A 22,772-nucleotide genomic window follows, 5' to 3' on the forward strand; every position below is an offset into this window, starting at 1 on the left:
CAAAACTAAAACGCATTAGTTTAGACCGTGCATGTGAGGGACACCCTGCTGGGGAAAGTGTGGGAGTACGTTAAACCTTGTGTAGAACTTTGCTGCTGTATTCTTTTTAAGGATCTAGTGTTAGTAGTGAATGCTGGGCTGGATACATCTCTGGTCTTGACCCAGCGTGCCTTTTATTTATTTATTTTTCCTTTTTTCTTTTTCCTTTTCTTTTCTCTTGCAAAATAAAACTAATGAATGGCTGTTTAATATAGCTTAAAAATGACTGTGTTAATCACATGATAGTTAATTTTCTGACAAGTCAGTGAATGAGAGAGTTTTACATCCCTCCCTTTGTTGCCAGTGTCCAGAAGAAGTTATACTATTGAGTAATAGCTACCATTTCCTGACTGTGTATTTGTTGTAGTTAAGGTGATGAACCACAATAAATAGTAAGTTTGTGCAAGATTTTATTTTCAGCCTGTCTAAATATATCTGAAACAAAACCCCAGAGAGCTATGATTTTTATTTGTTCTGTTAATGTGCAACAAATATGAATTTTCTCTTTTTTTGTCTTACAGCATAAGCAGCACTATTATGGACGTAGATAGCACAATTTCCAGCGGGCGTTCAACTCCAGTTATGATGAATGGACAAGGTGTTCCTGCCTCCTCCGCAAAAAGCATTGCTTATAACTGTTGTTGGGACCATTGCCATGCTTGCTTCAGCTCCAGCCCGGATTTGGCAGATCACATTCGCTCCATACATGTGGATGGTCAACGAGGAGGGGTTGGTGTTACTTTTTGTTTTCTCCCCGTTGTTAGTTGCCAAAATTTTGCTTTTTAATGACGGTAGGAAATTTCATGTTTTAAATTATCAGTTCCGTAGCTAGTGGCAACTAAGGCTGGACCTTCAGCAGTCTGGTATTAGGCATTCAGCTGTGTCTCTTGCAGAGTTCACTTGGTTTGGTATTCAGTATTTTTAATTGAATGCCTAACTTTAATAATGTAGTGAGTTCTTTTTAATCAGTGATTTGAAACTATCATTTTTTTGATAGATGTGTGAATTTCTGAACATCTTGGAGCTGTTGGTATATCTTTAAGTGCTTATACTTGGTATTCATTTTCTTAAAGCTATTAGTGTACATGTTACTGCATGTGAACTTGGGTGAGGTCATACTTTGATTATTTTTACGAATGGAGTCTCAGTAGAGGTAAAATATATACAGAATGTATAATAGGGAAGATGTAAAACTCACTGGTTTGAGAGTAGAAAGTCTTACCAAAACAGCTCTGTCTGTAGTGCTGATGGCAAGCATACCTTCAATATGACTGCATCTAGAATTTTTTTTTAAATTGAGGTATACACATAATCATGCGTATTTCGGTCTAATCCCTAGTCAAATGATGCAATTTCCGTTGGTCTCACAATTTTAATATTTCAAAACATCTTCCAGTAATGTAATTTTCAACTCTGTATTTAACTACTTGGCCCTCCCCAACCTCCCAAATTACCTTTGATGCCTGGAATATGTCATGTAAACTAACTTTACATCAAACACAAGTAATATGCCTGCCTTTGGCACTGTGTGTAGCAGCTCTTTAATTTCTTGGAGAGCTAACATCAAATCTTAACCTAGAATAATCAGTATCTTTTGAATTTGTCCCGTCACTTCTCCAGAATTAAAATGTTAGGCCATTAGACTTTATCTTGAGTGAATAAGAGACTTAAATAAAATGCTAATTTGCATTACTTTAAATAATTTATTATGTAATTACATCAGTGAGACAGCTGTGACTCTGGTTGTATTTAGCTAACGTTTTTTGGTATGAATTAACTTTCAGCTTCGTATTTGGTGACTGTTTTCGTTCTGAACTCTAAGCAGAATTATCCATTCAGTGAGCTGGCTTTTTAGGCACCCATGAGATGATTTCTGTAGTTCACTTCATAAGGTTATAAAAGTGTTATATGAATCCTGGATGAAACAATGAAATGGATGTGGTGTATCAGTATCCTGTGGGCTTTCACATAACTGCATCTCGGGGGATCTTTGTTATCTCATTCATGACCCTTTTTCACTTAAAAAGGGACTGGAAGATTTTTCAGGGTTGATTGTGGGTTGTTTTTTTTTTTTGTTTGTTTTTGTATTGTATTTCTGTTCACTTACATTCCATGTGACAGATTTGTAGATATTTTTATTTAGAAAATATTAGACTGTATTTGTCTTTCCAAAAGAGGAGCTTGTTGGAAGCACCAGGTGCCTAATAACTGTTGCATTCAGTTCACACTTTTTATCCCCCTACTGGAGTTGGTTTATTTTTTGAAAAGTTCTTCAACTTGATGCTACGGAAGGGGACTGATCCTGGCTGTTCTGTTTCAGGGATTTGTCTGCCACCTGCTGGCGAGGTGTTTAAGCAGTGTTAGAAATGATATTATGGTTTTGATTGGATTTCAGATATCACTCAAATACAATGACTGTACATCTGAAGAAAAGTGGGAGTAGTAACTGCTTATTGAAAACTTAAAAGCAATGTGATAAGCATCCTTGTATGGTAAAATGTGTATTTTCAAGCTAAAACTGAGGTAATGGCTCCAAACCAAACCAGATAGATCCACGTAGAGCCCAGGAAAGTTTTGAAAAAAGAGTTCTACATCCCCACATTTTTTTTCAGAAATATTTTGGATTCATCCTTTTGACAAGGGTTCCCAAGAAGCCTTGCCTGGACTTCTGGTGGGGTGTTGTAAAACCAATTGTTTGTTTTTTGGAGGGATTGCATTTCCACAATATGCGACTTCACAGGAGTCGTCCTTTGCTGAGTGCCCTGCAGTCTGCAGTTGCTGATGAAAACATTGGGACAGTTACGGAGCAGTGACAGAGCCAGGAATCTCGGAAGTTCCAATTCTGTGGCTTCAGGGAGATCTCAAAACTGAGAAGAAGCAGACCAGAGGAGATCAGAGGTTTAGGGGGTTGTGTCAGTAAGTCTGGATCAGTCATACAGACATGCAGGGTTTTTCAGCTTTGTATTAGTAAGCTGGGTTATCTGTATTTTATACAGCAAGTACACAGCACTCCTGTGGCTGCTCTTTTGTTTTGAAAATACAGTCTTTTGAATTTTGAGTTTCTTAATCTAGAAAAGAGAACAAGAAACTCAAATCCAATTAGTTTCCTGCAGTTCTGAAAACCTGTATTATGGCAGTGCTATTCCTGGGGACTGTATTTTGCTGCTACAAATCAGGGCTATACCTCCCTTCACACACAGACCTGCTGAGGAAATTCTGATGAAAGGCAAGTTCATTGAGCTTTTTTATTCTCTCAGTTATAGATAGACACAATGAGAAGAGAGAGAAAAGCAGCATGAGTAAGTTCTGCTCCCCTTAATGCACTATTGTGCATGTGACTGATCTGTACTCTGGAATCACAAAAGACCCATAGACTTTGAATCCTGTGAGAAATTGTAACTTTCTTCATCAGGAATTGAATATAAGGCCCTAACTAGAGGTATCCAGTATTCCATAATATAGAACTCTGGTGTCTAAATAACTATACTGTAATTAAGAGGTTTTATTTTTGATGCTCAAAACATAAAATTATTACTTGCTTTTGAGAGTAAATGATTTTATTTCTATATCTACTACCCAGAGAATGTACACTTGTAACTCAAAAATGTTCTGGTTTAATATCTGGTGGGTACAGATATTGAGTGCAAATGCAAACTCTTTACAGTGGATGCTGTGGCTCTCAACTGTGTTTACCTGCAGGAGCTTCTGTTTTTTTATATTTTATTCCAGTGACCTGCTTTTTTGAATACTTGTGGTTGTAATTATTTTTTTTTCCTTGGTAAGATATGAGAAATGTGTTGCAAAATAAATGGTTATTGTTCAAAATTCTTTGAAGTACTTTGTATTGTGAAAACAGACTTCTCTGCTAATCTGATTTTTTTTTAACTGTTTTCTTTGACTTTTGTAAACTTACCACGTTTTTACTCTGTTAGGTGTTTGTTTGCTTGTGGAAAGGTTGCAAAGTATATAATACACCTTCAACAAGTCAAAGTTGGTTGCAGAGGCATATGCTGACACACAGTGGGGACAAACCTTTCAAGGTAAGGTTCATTGTAAGATACATAATCCTTTATTTTAAGAGCGATCCTGTTTGTTTTTCCTGAAACATTATGTTTAATTGAAAAATGCCATCACAGAAGGATTTTTAAACAGTATCCACTGAGATGAGCCTTCGTCTTTGCAATAATTGTGCCCAAAGGTCCTGGTCTGTTATGAAAACAGATGAAGATACCATTATTGCTTCTCTATCCCTGTTTCTTTTAATCTATAAATGATAGGGGAGTCTCAGACTAAATACTGCTGAAATGTGTGGTTTTTTTGTGTGCATTTGCCAGTTGAACTGCTTACACTGTAACAGTGAGATATTTTACCTCGTGCTTTACACTTCCACATTAAACTTTGGATCACGCCTGATGGTGCAAATTCTGTGCTTGAATAAGAGCTGGTCTGGTTAATGAAATTAAGTTGAAACACAGTCAGTGACTATTTATGGTTAACCTCTCTGAGAACAATAAGGAAATCAGGAATGCAGGACCATTGAGCTGACTGTATTTCCTGCAGAGTATTTTCTAACTTTCTCTTTCTTTCTCCCCCTAATCTGTACCTGCAATTCTAGGTATAGTAGTGTTTATCATTCCCATATCCACCAATCCGTTATTAATGAGTTGCTTCATCCTCTTATGGATACAGTTGGGGCAGTTCATAGCTGTCAGTCCTGGATCACTTGATGGTAAGTCCCACCCACACTACTTCAGACTGAAGTTCTCCTTCCATGTAGGATATGAAAATGAATTAGGGTTTTTTTTAAAGTCTAGGTAGCATTTTATGCCTTCTTCTTCCTCACGCCCCAACCCCACCAACTTTTAGTCACTATTTCTATACTTCCCTCCCCTCTCAGGGAATATCTTCTGCTTTTTTCTTTTTCTATTTTAAGGCAGCTTTATTACTAAAAAATACTCTTCTGTTAGTGATGTCTTCCAGAAGTTACTGCTTCTGCATAGCCTATAACAGTAGTTATGACAGAAAACAAAACTCAACTCAAAACCTAGAGAATAAAAATAGTACATTGCATGTGAGAGAGTTTTTTAATAAAGGTTAGACTCTTTTTCCATGCTGAACTGTGTAGTTTAGTCTGAAAACTTCTGAATGAGAGAGTGAATAACAACGGGAAACTTGCTCTTGAGGTTAGCTTACCCTTTGTTCAAAGGAATAAGATTAGTGTGCTCTTGGAAGCATAGCATAAGGATCACAGATCCCTGAAAGTTTGCAGATATGATTAGGTCAGTTGTTGGAACAAGCTTAAATACTAATCTCTGAATAAAATAAAAATACCCTAGTCATCAGAGGAGACTTCTACGTTAGGTCGTCTCATTTTGGAATTAAATATTTTATACGTCTTAAAGTATAATGGCAAGCTTTGGTCTTGACAGGAAAGTCTTTCAGTAGGGTAGTTTGTATACATATTTGGTCTAGATCAAAGAGACTCAATTTTAGAGACACTGGGTTTAAATGAGGTGGTCATAGCTCAGAAATACCAGTAGTACTTTTGAGTCTGTCAGAGTTACCTAGAAAAATCAGTAAAAGTTGGTATCCCAGCTTTTTGTCTTGACTAGTCACAGCTGGAGCCCTAAAACTTAAAACAACTAGTTCTGATAATAATCATCTTGTGTTAAATATGTGTTATTTCACCAGCTGATTTTCTGTACTTTCTGGTCATACTAAGGGAAAGAACAAAACACAGACTAGGATTGCAGTAGTCAATTATCGTGACTCAATGTGTGTCACTTCAGTTTTTTTTTTTCCTACTGTTGTCTTCAGTCCCTCTGTTTGTTTTAATCTCTGTATTTCTCAGTCTGTTCTTAGGGGCTGTGAATGGAGGATAATTGTGGTCTGAGTAGAATTTTGTAACATCTTTTGTTCCCCTGTCATTTATGCTGACTATAGACTTCAGGTCTCACAAGAGGTAGCCAAGTATGTAAGTGTCTGTGGTAGCAACCTGTTAATTAACTGACCCCCTTTCCTTGCTTGCTTCTTTTGTTTTACAAGCTTTTGAAATCTGCTGTCTGATACAAAAACACTTAAAGTTTTGAATGTTAGTCTTGATTGGTCCAAGAACAGCCATTACTAATTGTTTTATGGCAGTCGTTCAAAAATGGAGCAAATGTTTCTGTTTGTGCATTTGGCTGTTCTTACAGATCTTAATTGATCACCTTCTAGGAAAATCCAAATTTTTTCAAGTCACAGTTGGATTAAGGACTTCTTGTTCTTGATGATTATTGCGGACAAAATATCTCCCAAAACCTAAATTACAAAAGAAATTTCTGTTGCATCGTGATAATATACTTGAGTCCTAGCATAAAAGGAAGGAAGCTGTCATTTTAGAGAACTTGCTGAAAATATCTAGTCATTCACTTAAATAAATAAATGAATGTGAGGATTTTTGAGGAAAGCTATGGAAGGCAGTAATGGAAATAGTAGAGCTGTATGCTATACAGCTGTTGTCTGCTATCTGTTGTCTGAAGAATTGCTGTTCAGGATGTTTTTAAGAAAAGCAAAGAATGTTAGACAGGGAAGTGGCAATTAAAAGCATGAAAAATGTACTTTTGTAAAGATAGAAGAACACTACAATCATGTAATGACCAGAGGAGAGTAATAAGTATATGGCAGGTCATTATATTCTTATATTTCTAGTCAAAATAAGAGACAAGTGTTTTCTTAAATTGAAAGGCAGCTGGGGACTGTCTCAGGCATAAAGCTCTCCTTTGCGTTAGAACTACTCTGCTGGAGCATATGTCCCTGTCTTGTCACCCTTTTGTTTGCAAGTGGACTCATTTTATGTAGTTGCCTGTTTTGGGTTTAACTATCTTTTTTTTGAGATACACATGGTGTTGTCCTTTGATTAAAAGCTGTATCCTGCTGTAAATGACCTGCTGTGCTTTTGTATTAAAAGGTCTTTGTGGGTTTACCTGCGCTTTCCATACATTCATACAAACTATGTGACCATGTAATACCTTTGTCACAGAAATGAACCCACTTCTAAATTAAAGGCAAAATGTTTCATATTTTCATAAGTTTCTCCTGTTTTTTCTGTTTGCGTGGTTTAGTGTATCGCCCTCAGCATTAATATTGCAATACCTGTGTCACAGAAGTTAAATTTCCTTATAAGTACCTATTTTTGAGGCCTTTGTTATGCTAGCTCCATTTTTATATGGGGCAATTTCCTGGTCGTGTATGTCCAGCTCATAAGGAGACATTTTATATCTGAGTCATCTGCTGAGCTAAGGGAGGGGAAAAAAAAGATACCCTAGCTTTTTCGGCAGAATTTAGGACCCAGTTCCCCTTTAGAAATCGTATTCCTTTTCTGTTTATTCCCTCCCTCTTTTTGTAAGTTCTTAATACTGGTGCCCTTGGATTTCACGTGGAATACATGGATGGATTTTTTTGTGTGGGTTTTTTTTTTTTGAGGCAATCATCACCAAGTTTTGTTATTGATAAAGTTCTTTTCCTAGAATACCCACCAATCCCTTCAACAAAGTGTCCATTAAACGAGACAGTTACCGTTGCAGCTAGCACTCAGTCCGTAGTCAAATTCGAATATGATTTCTGCAAAGCAGCATGCTTTTTCAGTCCTACTTTTAGTAAGCATAATTTCTTAGACTTGTTTTTCTTATCAAGAGGATCAAACAAACTGGTGTTGTAGAACATGTTGCTGGTTGAGAATTTACCAGTCTTTGGCCCACTGTTAGCTATTTTTGAAGTTATGCTGCTCCTCTTAATACCTGAAGTTCATAGCTTTTGTACTGCTGGAAGTTTTCTCTTTGCTTATTGCAGTCTGATTCTAGTCATCCTTTCATCTTTTTTTTTTTTGTCATTGTAGACATTCATTTAATTATAGGAATTCTCAGAGCATGTAATTGTTTCTCTGAAGACATTTAGTGTGTTCATGTTCGTGTATGATTGTATATTCAGAGTTGAGAGTGAAAAAACTAAACGTTATTCTTTTTTAGTTCTATTATTACGTAATTTTTGCAGCTTTTTAGAAACTGGTGGCGTGTTGTGGAGTATCATCAACATGTAGTGGTGGTCCTGTTGAGGGTTCAGCCACTTAAAAACTTCCAGAACACATAGACAGGTGGATCTAGAGGAATAATCTGCTGAGTTAGAAAAATGATGCCGGTAACTGTCTTTGGCAAGCTGAGAAAAAGTGAATGAAGAAATTCTATCTTACTTGTCCTAAACTTGTCTGTTAAAAATAATAAGTATTTGAATAGTTAATGTGCTGTGACAACTTATGTTTTCCAGCATGGTTTCTGGTACTCAAAAAAAAAACCAAAACCCAAAACCAACAACCAAAATACCCAAACCGAATTACTACTCACTGTGCTTTGTTGCTGTACAAGGCATTGAGATTTATTTGAAGACTTATCAAATGAACTCTTAAAATATAGTCTAGGTGACCAAATACAAGATGCTAGGCACAATGAAAGGACAAATGGTAGAGTGAGCATAAAACAGTTCTGGATTTTATGCAAAATTATTGCATATAGCAATCTTTTGTAAATACAAGACTGCATGTGGGTATGCTACCAACTGCTTTCACATACTGATTCCAGTGGGTATGCTCTTAATGTTTAATATCAGTAATGCAAGATTTGCTCATGTCGGGTAAATGCTTTCAATAGCAACGAATGACAGTTCATTGGAGGCTTTCATTTTTTGTTTGAAAGGGAGGAAGTAAGTAATAAAAATGAAAGTTGCTGCTTGTTCTACCACCTGTAACTTCAAGAATTCATTAAGGGTTGACTGCATTTGGTATGTCTCTCAGTAGAGTAACACTTGTTGAAATCTAGAAAATACAGCCAAGCAGCTTCAGTCCTCATTTGGAATTCGTGTCTGTTACTCTCTTGGCAGAATATCTTCTATGCATTAGAGCCTTGCAGATGCAGATAGAAAATGTAAAGGCATTCTGCCCAAACCCTTAGGTGTTGAGACAATAAGAAGGTTAATCCAGATGTCTAAAATATTAGTGTTAGATTTATTGGAAAAATTACACATTGAATATTCTAAAAAGGACTTTTGGTTATTTTGAATTTAGAAAATAACCTGTATTGCTAGATACTTTTATATCCTGTTTGTTAAAGTCACTGGTTATTACTGCCCATTAATAATGGTGGGTATGGGTACACTGGAGAATTTAAACTTCTTACGTGTTGACTTATTTTCTCTTGAAGTAACATATCCACCAATCCGGACCCAATCTACCATATTTAAAATTGAATGCAAAATTTTGAGATTTAGGTTTTGGGGGAAAAATGAAAAGATTGGTTTAAAGTTGTGCATAATAGTTGAGTTTGATTTATTAGAAGCCCTCTAGATCTGTATAACTATCTGGTGGGAAGCTGATTTGGTGTGACTTACCGTCCAGAGATCCTGAAGTGACAGCCTGAACTGCTCTTTTATCTTTGGAGAGAAGATACTTTACCCATTAGTAACGGATTGCTGGATATATTATTTTAGAGAAAAAAAAAAAAAGAAAAAGGTAAGACTTTTCTCCTCTTCTACTATTTCCTGTCTACTGCAAAGGCATTCTGTGTCATCTTTGATATATCGGCTGCTATTTGATGACATGATCAGGTAGTTTAAAACTACACAATGTCTGAATGTAATGATTTCTGCAAATATTTCATACTGTGGCTGCAGACTATAAATAGGCTTTCTGGAAAAAGATAATTTCTAGTTGCAAGAAAAGTAACTAGTAGCTTGTTTAGATAATTTATATAGAATATCTGTGATTGTTTTCTTTGTATATGGATAGACAAAAGTCAAGTTATGACATTGAGTCAAACTGCAATTTGTCATAAAACAATGTTTCCCATCTGACAAGCAATATAATTAAGTCTTATGAACTTGTGTGTTAAAATAATTTAGAAATTTGCTTGACACACAGTTTATGTGTTATTTTTCAGAAGGAATTGCCTTTAATATTATACTTTCATAAACTTTGAATATGGAAATGCATGCACTGTACCAAGACTTTAGGCTATTTTTGACCTCTAGCAGGCATTGGCAAGACTGAAATTTGAATTTCTCAGTGTGATTGAACTTCAGGTTATGGGGTGTTTTTTTCCATGCCTTTTTTTTTTTTCTGTCAGTGTTTGTAGGATCAGAAAGAGCTAGAAGATAAAGTTAGGAGCACCTTAATGAAAGCTAAACCGAAGTTTAGATATAGTTGCTTAGCTTAGTTTTATGAATCTGCTTTTATGGGCAAGACAGCTATTTCAAGGACTTAAAAAATGGAAAATGGAAAATTGCTTGAACGAATGCAGGTATGTAGTTTACCTGTATCTGATAGTGAGCTTGATCATCTAAATACAACTAAGTAGGTCAGGTTCAAGGTCAGGTTGGATGAGCCTTGAGCAACCTAAGCTAGTCGATGATGTCCCACAGTAGGGGGATTGATTTTTAAAGGTCCCTTCCAACCCAAACCATTCTGTGATTCTATAAGTGTAAATTTTAGTCTTTAATATTAATTTGAAGTGATAAATATTGCTTTGAGGTTACCATAGTGTAAATGAGATCAGGATCTTAAGTGTTTTGAATTTCACAGGCATGCTGGGTTTTCTTATATTGGAAGTCACTACAGTAGAAGTATACAATATTATTGTTGGAACGTGGAAAATTATAGGGCAAGGTAAAAAGGCATATGTAGGTTTTTGGTATAAATCTTCACAATTCTTAAGATACTTACTAGTGCAGGAGACAGGGAGGAACAGATACGGTGTGAAGGATCCTACAGCTTTTTGTCAGGGAATTATGTGTTTGTAGGTAGCTCAGTATCTAGAAAAATTTCCCTAACTTCCTCTACGTTTTTCTTCCTTTTTTCTTTTTTTTTTTTTAAAAGGCAAATAAAAATGTGACAAATGTCCTCCTATTTCTTGTCTTTTATTGTCTTGAAATATATATACATATTTTTAGTCCTATAGCAAGTATGAAGTCCTTGAGGATAACACAGGTTTTTCTCTTCATGGACACTATATTGTTTTATGATGATCGTGGAAACCCATTTGCTAGGTCTGAGGACTCTTCAATTCTGCAGCCACAGTTGTAAAACAACACAGTTGGGTTTTAGGGACAAAACAGTGGTGTTCTACTGCTGTTTTCTTGTCTTTCAATCAAATGCGCAGGCTTGGGGCAGATTACTGTAAGAGCTTGCAAATTCATTGTTAGCCTTCAGAAAAAAATTAGCACTATGTACATAGTTGCAGCATTACTTATTTCCAAACTGCTGTTTGAGCTGCCTCATCAGTTTGCTGTGAAGGGAGGTGCTAGAGAAGAGAGGTACAGATGAAAGAGGGGAAGGAGCAGAAGAGATGTGGAAGACAGAGAACTTCCCAATGGTTTGGAGTGGTGATAGGTTTTTTTGCTACTGGCTGATCAAGTCATTTGCCCTACTACTATTCTCTGAATCAGAAGAAAAATTGATCATGTGGATACACAATTCATTGCAGCCAATGATGGAATGCGTATCTTAAAATTACTTTTCTGTTACCCTTGTAAGCTCAGAGCACAAGAGAAAAGGTTTGTGCCTACCTCCCCAATAGTATAATTTAAATACTCATTTTGCAAATAGAAATAATTGTAAATATAAACTAAATACTTATAAAAATACCAATAATTATTGTAGCCAGTACTAGCTTAGTTGCACGTATCTTGCCGTTTCTGTGTTTCTGCTTAATTATTGTTGAATCGTTTATTTTCTGTTTGAGAGAGACCATTTTCTTTAAATAAGAACTTTCTTAAATACTTCTGAAGTAATAGTACCATCCCAAAATAAATTTAATTGTTAATACAACTTCCAAGTTACTGAAGTTAAAGTTTTAGACGGAACTGTAAGATACCTGTTTATTGACCTTGTATAGCATTTACAAAAAGTGTTAAACTGTGTCAAATTTAATGTGTGTAAGGATGTATTTTTTTTACTTCTGCCTTGTCACAAGAAAGGAGGATGTTAAGAGAATGTTACTGTTACCGAATGCAGAAGATTGGAGAGCTGTTGAGAAATACAGAACAACAGTGCAGTATTTTGAAAGACAAGGGGATGTTGGTCTGTGGAGGGGAAAGTTCTTCAGAAGCATTTATTTCTGTGGGAAGAGTTTCAGTGCACATTTGAGAAAGGTTTTATGCTATACAATGTTATGGAGTATAATATAGCATAGAAAAAAATTATTATACCATGGAATAATTATTGAGAGTTATAAAGTTCAGATATAAATTTATTTCAGATTATGTTTCTGTTTTTCTATTTAATGATTGCATGTCATTAAGAATTTGTCTTCTTTTTAGTGTGTTGGAGGTTGAGCCAGAAAAGTCAAACTGAAAGATCTATCAAACTCCTGTGAATGAGTACCACGTAGCATGCTGATACAGTTGTTGTGGGTTTTTTTTCTCATTAGTGTGTAGTTGGTGGGTGCAACGCCAGCTTTGCATCTCAGGGAGGACTTGCCCGTCATGTGCCCACACACTTCAGCCAGCAGAACTCTTCAAAAGTTGCCAGTCAGCCAAAGGCCAAAGAGGAATCTCCATCTAAAGCTGGAATGAATAAAAGAAGAAAGTTAAAGAACAAGAGACGACGATCATTACGTAAGTATTTACAGAATTAGTAGTTCTTGAAAGTTTTGTCTGAGGTAGGAAGCTCTTCTTCAATGTGGTGGTTTCTCTGCAGATGTAGGTCTGGTAGTGTTGGTGATCTTTAGTGTTACAGCACCGCAACATTCCAGTAATGTTGATGAACATTATTGACTTACACATTTCAAATCAGGGCTTCATAGTTAAAACTTCAAATTATCTGCTAAGGTGTTCTAGTTGTAATAAGAATTTACTGCTGAATTCTTGAATGAATCTGTGGCAAAAAATGTTAAAGACCAGACTGCAGTACTTGAATGGTCTGCTGTCTTGATCAAGTGTTGCGCAGGAAGAAAAATGACAGCTTCTTGAGCAATTTTTTATCTTCTTGCCTCTTGAGACAAATGCAATGCTGGCTGTAGAGTTTTGCCTTGAGGCGGAAATCATCTCTGAGTTGCAAACTGACTACTGTAATGTATTTCTCCAGAGGGTGTGTGACCCAGAAATGTATCCAAAGTTGATGGCATTTTCTGAAAATAATAAGAAGCTTTCCTTTAAAACTTTGTGTGGATTATTGTTGATTAGGTGAACTTGATAAAGGGTTGATAAAATTTTGCTTGTCTTTCTGTTTCTTAGCTTAGTTTTAGATAAAGAATGAAGTGTGCAAATTGGTATGTTTTGTCTTTACAAGAAGAATGGGGGAGGGCAAGGACCCTTATCTAAGAAACCAAAGTCATAAAACAACATTATTAAGTACTTTCAGTCTAGAGTATATAAAGCTAGGAACATAGATTTATATTTAGATATTTTGAAAGAGTCCAAAAGGAGAGGTGTTGAACGTATGTACCAGGTTCTCTGCAAGTTGGGTTACAAGAAGTTATGACAAGTGTGTGTAAAGCAAGATGCTATTTGATAGTGTACAGTCTGTTTAAATCACTCACAAATAATTGTTTGACAAAAAAATTACAGTTTTGCATCACAAAACAATTTTTCTCCCGAAAAAATCTTGCCAACGTATTCTTTCTGCCCCATCATGGTTTGATTAGACCCTGGCTTTTTTGCAAGGTGTAAGTGGCTTGCTAAATATTAATTGGCAATTGTTTACTAAGACTGGTGCTGTTGAAGCATCCTTGTGTATAAATTCTTAATAGTTTAAATACAGCAAATCAATAAATTTGCTTCCTCTCTGTTTTACATCTGAAGGTTAACACCCTTCGGAGAGACATTAATGCATAAATAAAAAAAGGAGACTTCACTGTGGCTTTATATGTGATAAGAATGTGATCTTCTAACTTAGACTATAAAGAGAATTCTTACTGTTACTTAGTTTTTTTTCTTTCTTTTGTAACAGCTTGCCATTCTTAAACTGTTTTGCATTTCTTTTTTCCTGTCTGTAAACAGTATGTGTTGTTTTAAGTTTGTAAATCAGTACTTCTATGGTGAAAGCATGTTTTACCCTACACACCGTTATAGCTGGTTACATTAGTGGTGCTATAGAGACCGTCTCATTTGTCATATAAATTTTGAGGTTGCAGAATAATTCAGCATTGCAGTCAGTAGCTTTCGTTTCTGGATGGCCTTATACACGTTCACTGCTCCACGTAGTCTGTCATTTAGAGGTACAGAGCCAAACACTGCAAATGCGTATCTCTAAAATAGGTCATAGTATTGCTCTGCTGAAGCTACCACAAGGAATTTTTCAGAACCTGAGGTTATATTTACAGTGTTGTCACTTGCTTTTCCAATAGCAAAGATGACACTATAGTTACTAACAAGCATGATAATTGAGTTCAGTGGAGAAATGAGAGAGAAGGAAACTTACTTTTAATGAAACTTTACTGTAAATAGGACTACGTTAGTCACATGAGACTTGGGGTTTCATTTAGTAGGCTGCTGGTATGAAGATTTTAATTCATTTGACTCTGAAAATAATTTTGAGGGAATAGATTTAAGATACAGCATTAACACTCTATAAGGATTAAATAAAACTATTCATATGCCTTTGACAAATGGTGCCCTTTCTTCTGCATCTGTTGAATATTATCCAATGGTAAATCATGAAGCAATGTGCTGTATGAAACCAAAAGCAAAAATTTGGGGTTGTCTTTTTTCCTTTCCTCCCTTCCTTCCTCCCTCATATTTATTTATAAAATATTTATATGCTTGCATCACTGACCACCTGCAGCATGAGCCTGCGGTTCTACATTACCACTTACAGCGAGAAAACATTTCAGTGTGGTGATTGCCTAATTGGCAGTATCCAACTGAGATAGAGTACGGACAGAACATAATGTACAGATGAATGCTTAACAACAGCTAGTCCCAGGAGTGTAGCAAATACTAGCTTTAAGTGGAATTTGTAGCTTGTTTTGAAGTAATGGGTAGATAATCTTGGTGAAAAGGAATATCGAAGTTGTTTTAAATGAAGACAACAGAACTTCAAATTACTGTTATTGCAGATTACAGGATAATATATAGTTGATAATGTAATATCAACTATTCTTAGTTTTAATTTCAGTGTGTTGTACAGAGAATTACTGCTCTCAAGGCATGAAAAAAATGAGTACTTTCATTCATACTTTATTGGTCATGTAATTTTACTGCTGTATTGTATATTTTTAAAATTTTTCGTGAAATATTTGTAATGGTATGCAAATATGTGCCTAGTAGCAATTATTTTTTAGTTAAAATACTTTTAGTGTAGAATTGATAGACCTTCCTTACACTCCAAATCAGAATTCAATAATTTTTTGTTATTCAAGAACTTTGCTATAAAAGTCCTTTTCTAAAAGGAAAATCCTGCTGGTTTTAGACTACTTGTAACGTATCAGATGGATGTTAATTGCACTTATTATAAATTGAAGTGTAGTATGTGATGCAGTTGGTGCTTCTTATCTAGAAAATAATCTGTTTACTAATAATTAAAGAACATGGAATCACCATTTATACGCAGAAAGAAACGTGTCTAGCAGTCTGGAGTTTTTCATGTGACTGTTCAGCATTATTGCGCCTTGGAGATCAAATATTTCTTGGCGAGCTAGTATTTTCTGTATGTTCACAATAATTCTTTATTAATCCTTTATTTGTGTTCCTCTGCAGTACCAAGCAGTTTTGTTTTCAGTGCCATTGTTGATCTCTTATCAGCATCCTAGTATTCACTGGAAATAGCTGGTTTTTTTAGGGATTGTAAATTAGATCTGAGCAGATTGTTTTTAACAAAGTTAAGAAATAAGGTACAGGTGTAATTCTGCTTTTAAGATGTTGATTGTATGCACTATCGTGTTGAAATACTTTAATACTATTTTTTAAAAAGTCACAGCAGTAACATTGGAGCTATTGACTGTGCTCAAAGGGTGACTTGGACAGTTAAGTTCCCATAAACATCATAACCTTAACTGAGTTGGTTTTGCATTAAATTAGAACTCACATTTATTAATGAGTTATGGGTTTAGGTTTTTTGTACTGGGACTTTTTTTTTTTTTAAGATATGATAGCAATGGAAGTTCCCAGAGGTACTCAGTAAAATTAATGAATTCTTAATTTTGAATATTAAGAAAGAGTAGAATTCACTTGAAACTTAAAAAAAAAGTGTGAGTGTAATTCAGTTTGTCGAAATAGTTGTATTACCTAAAAGGAGTATGTTTTGACCAAATTTAAATCAATTGTACCCCTCTTGAGTCATTTCTTCCTCTCAGTTAAAGCAGTGTTTACAGCTCTTTAATAAAGTAGTGCTACTGCCATAATAATAAATGATTTACTAATGACACTTCAGATTTACTTACATGCTTGAATGTGTTTGAATGGTTTCAATGTGTTGGACACTAAGGATCTCTCTTCCTTTTTTTTTTCTAGCAAGACCTCATGACTTCTTTGACGCGCAAACACTGGATGCTATAAGACATCGAGCCATCTGCTTTAACCTCTCAGCACATATAGAAAGTTTAGGAAAAGGCCACAGTGTTGTATTTCATAGTACTGTAAGTATATACATATTTTGCAGTCTGTTTGTTTACCTACGCGTTTCAAAAATCTAATACTTTAGAAAGATTTCTGTGTTCCCCTTATTGCTATAGGCATTTAATCAGAAATAAGTATTCGTAGGTATTTTACATTGTTGATTTGTCCATTTCTATTAGTAAATTAACTTTTTAAAAGTAGTGTTAGCAGTTGTTCTAGCTCACAAACTGAATACCTTGCAACACTTCCTGTCTGGTACACTTGGGGAGATATCTAATAGAAAGTACGTGTTGTAGAAAAATTTGGTTATATCTTCAAAATAAGAATGCAATTCAGATGCCATTTCCATAGTTGTGGGTGACAGTGCTAATTTATCACAAGGAATTTTGAGGGTAACTGTATAATTAAATATTTAGAGATGCTGATCTGAAATTTATGTTTATTCCTTTTTTTTCAGTTTAAAAGATATAAAGCTGAATAAATGTATTGTTGTCACCCTTTTTTTTTTTTTTCTTTTAATAAATTTATCACCACAATGTCAGTGAATTGCTAGAAGGAAGCAAGTACCAGGTGGGGAACTGGCCTTTAGTCCTGTTTCCGTAGCCTATTTTGTTAATTTTGCTTCTGTTTGGATAGGATAGACATCAGTATTAATTTAGAAAAGGTCAAAAGTGGGGGGGGAAAAATACTGAATTGGGCTATAGGGATCAGAAGCTCAAATAGCTTTATATATAACCTCAGGTTTTCTTAACCAAATTGGGTGATATGGGCATATAAATGGTAGAGTCTCAGCTGAAGAAAAGAATTAAGGGATGGGACAAAATGGGCAGACTGGTCCAAGATGAACTGCAGTCCAGGGGAGGAATGCTGACTGCAGTGTCTTCAACTATGGTTTAACTTGAACATATGATTCAAACTATTGAACTGTCAGTCTCTTTCTGTAAATAAAAGATGATTTTCTATGCATGAAACTTATTTCATCCTGTTCTACAAGACTGATGGTTGTTATAAATATCTGTGGCCTGTATTAGAAGTTTTTCCTAAATGGTTACTCCTGGACTTTATGTGCGTTGAGTACCAGCTGCAAGCGGAGTTTTGCAGGTGGCTTAGCTGTTACTGTATTTAAATCTTATTCTAGTTTTCATGGACAACATGGATTTTTACAATGCTGTGAGAAAAGCGGATTCTCTTCCAATTCACAGCTTGCTTTAATCTGAAAGGTTATCCAGACAGACTGCTCGGTTGTGGAAGCTCACCTCTGGCTAGTGGAATAATTCATAAGGAGATGGAATTAGAGGGAGGAATGTACTCTAAAACTGCTTGGAATTAACCTGGAGGAAGTGGTGAAAATCCTTTTAGCTTATCTGTGCACACGTCACTCGATGGTAGGGGGTTGATTAGATCTGAAATTGCTTAGACGTCAGTTGTGGGAGAGGTGGTACCAGTGGGAGAACTGCTCTAAGATTCCAGCCCTATGCTGCACTTTGCTACCCCGTTTTAGTGTGCTGCTACAGTTGTGTGGGCTTGTGCTGGACACCAGCTGTAGCGATGAGACTCTGCTTTAAAAAGAAAAGGTAGAATAGAAGCAGTCTCATGGACGTACACTGTTATACTGAGCTAACATTCACCTCAGATGCAAACACATTTTTCATAACTTAGAAGCATTAGGACATTGATTTTGAATGGTGACTGGCTAAATTAGTGTAATATGGTTTGTGTGGTCCACCTTCGGATGAAGAAAAAAACGTGTAATTATCAGGGGCGTTAATTTGAAAGTTGAAAAATGTGAAGGTAAAATTGTCTTGCTATCTGAAAACTGACATAAATTATATAGATTTTTTTTTTCTTATGCAGCATAAGAGTAATGTCAGCACAATGCAGTATTTTACAGGATGGATATCCTAGTGAAAAAACACTAATGTGAAGAATTTCTAAGCAGTCACTGTAGATACTTTCATCTCCTATGAAAAGGCACTCCTTCTGTTTTTATATATATATCTATATTTTTTTTATATATATATATATTAATTTAAACTCACCCTTTTCTTTATATTGAAAGCTGTAGAATCAATAAGGCCTTTTTGAAGAAAGGCTTTTGCTGTTCAGAGTTCACCTTTCATTTCTTCCTTAATTTTTTTTTGGGCTTATTTGTTTTAATTGCAGTCAAATTCTTGGTACTTTGATTCTTTGAATTGTCAGATGGTAAAAGTCAGGCGTTTCCATTTAACCTAAAGAACAGATATCACACTGATAAAATGCAGCTTATAGGTTACCCTGTCATGTCCGTGTCCCGTCCCCCCACCCAGCTTTTTGAAATGGCTAGAATTAATTCTGTAAAATATTTGAATACTAAACTGTTCTTCACTGGTTTTAGCTTTTTTAGATATTTCAGATCATTGATCACATGTATTGATACTAGTTACATGTGTTTTGAAGTCTTAAAACTTTGAAACACAGTAACTGAATAAAGAAGTAAGATGCGTATCAATTTATAGGGTGAAATTTTTTTCTTTTTCCAGAAGAGGTCAGCAGAACTCCATTTCTGATTTGAGACAACTTTGATGGGTGTTTCTTTCACAGAGATAAATTCAAATTAAATTTCCCTTCTGTTTCTGGGACAGTGCATGAAATTTAGAGAATATAGTAAGAGTTTTTTCAAATAAAGCTGTATTGAGCATATGTCTATTGGATGAATTATATTTTTAAATCAAAAACTTAGGTGGACTTAAGTTCTTTACAAAATACTTTTGAATCTTCAGAGCATTATTATTAGACATGCTAGATTTCTTCCATTTCATTTGTGACTTTTGCAGACTTGACCGTAAAGCTCTGATTATTAGTGTTAAAATAGCAAATATTTTTTTAACTGCTCTTTTCCCCCATTTTGCATTTGTCTGCATCATGGCTTTATTTCTGACTCTAGCCTGCCTAGGGTATGTAAAATTTTCATTGCACTAACTGTGATACAAGTGGATATCTTTTTTTAACCTTTTATAAAAATTTCTTTAAATATGACAATTTCAAAATTTACCTGGGAAAAAACAATGGCAGCTATAGATTCCAGATTTCTGTTGTCTCCTAACAAAAAGGTAACGTACTACTTTTATATTAAACAAAAATAGGTGTGTTCCATATATGGAGAGAGGATCTTTCATCCTGGTCAAAAGCAAATGAATTGCTCAGATTTTGAGTATTGATTACTTAGTAGGGACAAAAGAAGGCAATGATATGGGAGAAAAAGTGCAAAATTCACATTGAATGCAAGTGTATCTCTCTATGCGAAAGCATCCTAGCTATAACTTTTTCATAGCTCTCATGTATTCTATATGATTTGCTCTTTTGTTATGAAAAATTATTTAATTTTCTACTGCTAAAAGTTACTTTCTCCTCCTATTAAACTTCTTTGTGCATCTGAAAACTGGTTTAAGCCATTATTTTAGCACTGATTGCTTGAAGATGTTACTAGGGCTCTAGAATATGAGAATGGTACTTGCAGTGGTATAATTAAGGCAATACTTGAAGTGCCCTAAATTTTTTTTTTTACACATCAGTGTTTCATTTTTTGAGTTTTTACAAATGTCTCTCGTCAGTATGGGGATGGCAAGACAGCAGAGTCCTAAATTTTGTACTGCATATTCGTGAAAATAAGAAATTGTTATTGTTAGAGTTTGTACTTTTTTTTTTTCCCTGTTGGAGAATACAGATGATGATATTGTGTGGTTCTCTCAGATCTACGGTTCTGGAGTCACCATGTATTTTGACTCCAGGTTCTGGAGTCACCATGTATTATATTCTAAACCCCTGTAGAAGCGGTGCCATTTATTGTGTGATAGAGGGACGGCAACCTCAGCTTTAACTAATACTTAGACGTAACATGAGTCTGTGACTTGTGTATTTTGTATGGTTTCCTAGTTCATGTTCTTCAAGTTTTAGATAGGATGAAGAGCAGCTTGGGGAGAATAACATCGTCTTCTCATTTGTGTGTAGCTAGTTTACCGTGTCCATATGCCTAATGTTTTAAAAAAGTCACCTGTAAACTTTTCAGTATGTGGTATCCATGATACTTGCATTACATGAGAGAACATACGTGTCTCCTTAAAACTTGAAGGTTAATTTGAGAATGAACTGGACTGTAGAAGAAAAATATATGGTGTTCAGTAGGAAAGATGAAGAGAAGTGAGCTTTACTTATCTTTATTCGGTTCCAGGTTGAGGTGCTCCAGTCTACAGCAAAGAAACTGAGTTTGCAGAAGTAGCTGAGTTCTGGGCAAAGGCTAAAACTTGAAGCTGGAAGGGATTGGAGGAATGCTTTCTAAATCTTTACTTAAAAAGTCAGGGTTTTCATCCCTGCTCCAAACTTAGTGAGAGGAAGTATCCTGTTGTGGGTATGGCTTAAGGCTTAAGAGGAAAGTTCTTAGTGTAGTATTCTTTGATACAAGAGTCAGTTAAACTTTGTCTAATTGGCAAAGATTACTTAAAAAAGTATTTTTACTGTCATTTATCTACAGTATCTCGCTATGACACCCTATTGCAGTTCTTACAGGGAGCATTTCTTCAATTTATCGTGAATTGCTGGATGTCAAAAGCAGATTTTTCTCACTCTGCCTTCCTATCCCATTTCCAGAAGAATTGTGAATATATATTAAATGAGACATCCTAAAACTGGGGCTAACTAATTGGAACCTTCTCCTTTTGGAAGAACTGTGCATTACTGTAGTTAATTTATTGCTTCTCTAAGGCCATTGGATGGCTTTTTCCATATCACATGACAACCTGGTTTAAAAGCTCTTAGTGTGAGACTTCAGTGTTTTTTTAGAAATTCAAAATCTCAAATACAAGATGGGTTGACCTTGGCTGGATGCCAGGTGCCCACCAAAGCTGCTCTATCACTCCTCTCCTCAGCTGGACAGGGAAGAGAAAAAATACAATGAAAGGCTCCTGGGTTGAGATAGGGACAGGGAGAGATCACTCAGCAATTACTGTCACTGGCAAAACAGACTTGACTTGGGGAAATGAATTTAATTTATTGCCAATCAAATCAGAGTATGTAATGAGAGATAAAACCAAATCTTAAAACCCCTTTCCCCCACCCCTCTCTTCTTCCTGGGCTCAACTTCACTCCTGACTTCTCTACCTCCTTCCCCCTGAGCATTGCAAGGAGATATGGAATGGGGGTTGCGGTCAGTTCATCACACATTGTCTCTGCTGCTCCTTCCTCTGCACACTGTTCCCCTGCTCCAGCGTGGGATCCGTCCCATGGGAGACAGTCCTTCGTGAACTTCTCCAATGTGGGCCCTTCTCACGCGTTGCAGTTCTTCATGAACCGCTCCAGTGTGGGTCCTTTCCATGGGGTGTGGTCCGTCAGGAACAGAATGCTCGAGCATGGGTCTCCAATGGGGTCACAGCTTTCTTCAGGCACATCTACCTACTCTGGCATGTGGCCCTTCATGGGCTGCAGGTAGATTTCTGCTCCACCATTAACCTCCATGGGCTGCCTCACCATGGTCTCTACCACAGGCTACAGAAGAATCTCTCCTCCAGCACCTGGAGCACCTCTTCCCCCTCCTTCACTGACCTTGGTGTCTGCAGAATTGTTTCTCTTGCATATTCTCACTCACTTCCAGCTGCTGTTGTGCAGCAATTTTCCCCCTTCTTAGATATGTTATCCCAGAGGTGCTACCACCGTTACTGATGGGTTCGGCCTTGGCCATCAGCAAGTCCTGGCGTTGGCTCTATCGGACATAGGGAAGCTTCTATCAGCTTCTCACAGAAGCCACCCCTGTAGCCCCTCACTATCAAAACCTTGCCACCCAAACCCAATATTCCAGTTCTCATCTACAAGCATATTGATAACTTCAGATATCTCAAATATAGCTGTATTAATAGTCTGGATCTTAAATCTAAGGACGCTTCTCTCTGCATTACTTTTGTGTAGAGGATCACTGCACAGTTGTAAGAATAAAACTTCAAACAAATTTGTGAATTCCTTGAAATGTCATGACTAAGTTTAATCTAGTATGATATTCAGTTGTGGGAAATTGCTTTGGTTGATGAAGATTATGGACTTCACCATATGCTACGTTTTAGCATATACTAAAAAAAAGCATAGACTAAAGTCTGTTTCATAAAGATCACTTGCCACCCTTATGTATTTCT

At 36.0% G+C, this 22,772-nt stretch overlaps 1 protein-coding gene across 8 annotated transcripts in view; it reads left to right on the top strand.

The window, feature by feature from the left end:
* Window positions 1-22,772, top strand: part of AEBP2 (AE binding protein 2) — a 50,691-nt gene that overhangs the window by 19,048 nt on the left and 8,871 nt on the right. For all 8 annotated transcript variants that reach the window (XR_012586842.1, XR_012586844.1, XM_074585802.1 and 5 more), the window contains exons 2-5: window positions 561-768; window positions 3,972-4,079; window positions 12,492-12,678; window positions 16,513-16,637. Coding sequence is in view for 6 of the 8 variants with exons in the window: in XM_074585802.1 (XP_074441903.1) it covers window positions 561-768; window positions 3,972-4,079; window positions 12,492-12,678; window positions 16,513-16,637 (628 nt within the window). In the remaining 2 variants the exon portion in view is untranslated. The remainder of the gene's footprint in view (window positions 1-560; window positions 769-3,971; window positions 4,080-12,491; window positions 12,679-16,512; window positions 16,638-22,772) is intronic.

This window comes from Larus michahellis, chromosome 1, assembly GCF_964199755.1.
Source record: "Larus michahellis chromosome 1, bLarMic1.1, whole genome shotgun sequence".
NCBI classification, from domain to species: domain Eukaryota; kingdom Metazoa; phylum Chordata; class Aves; order Charadriiformes; family Laridae; genus Larus; species Larus michahellis.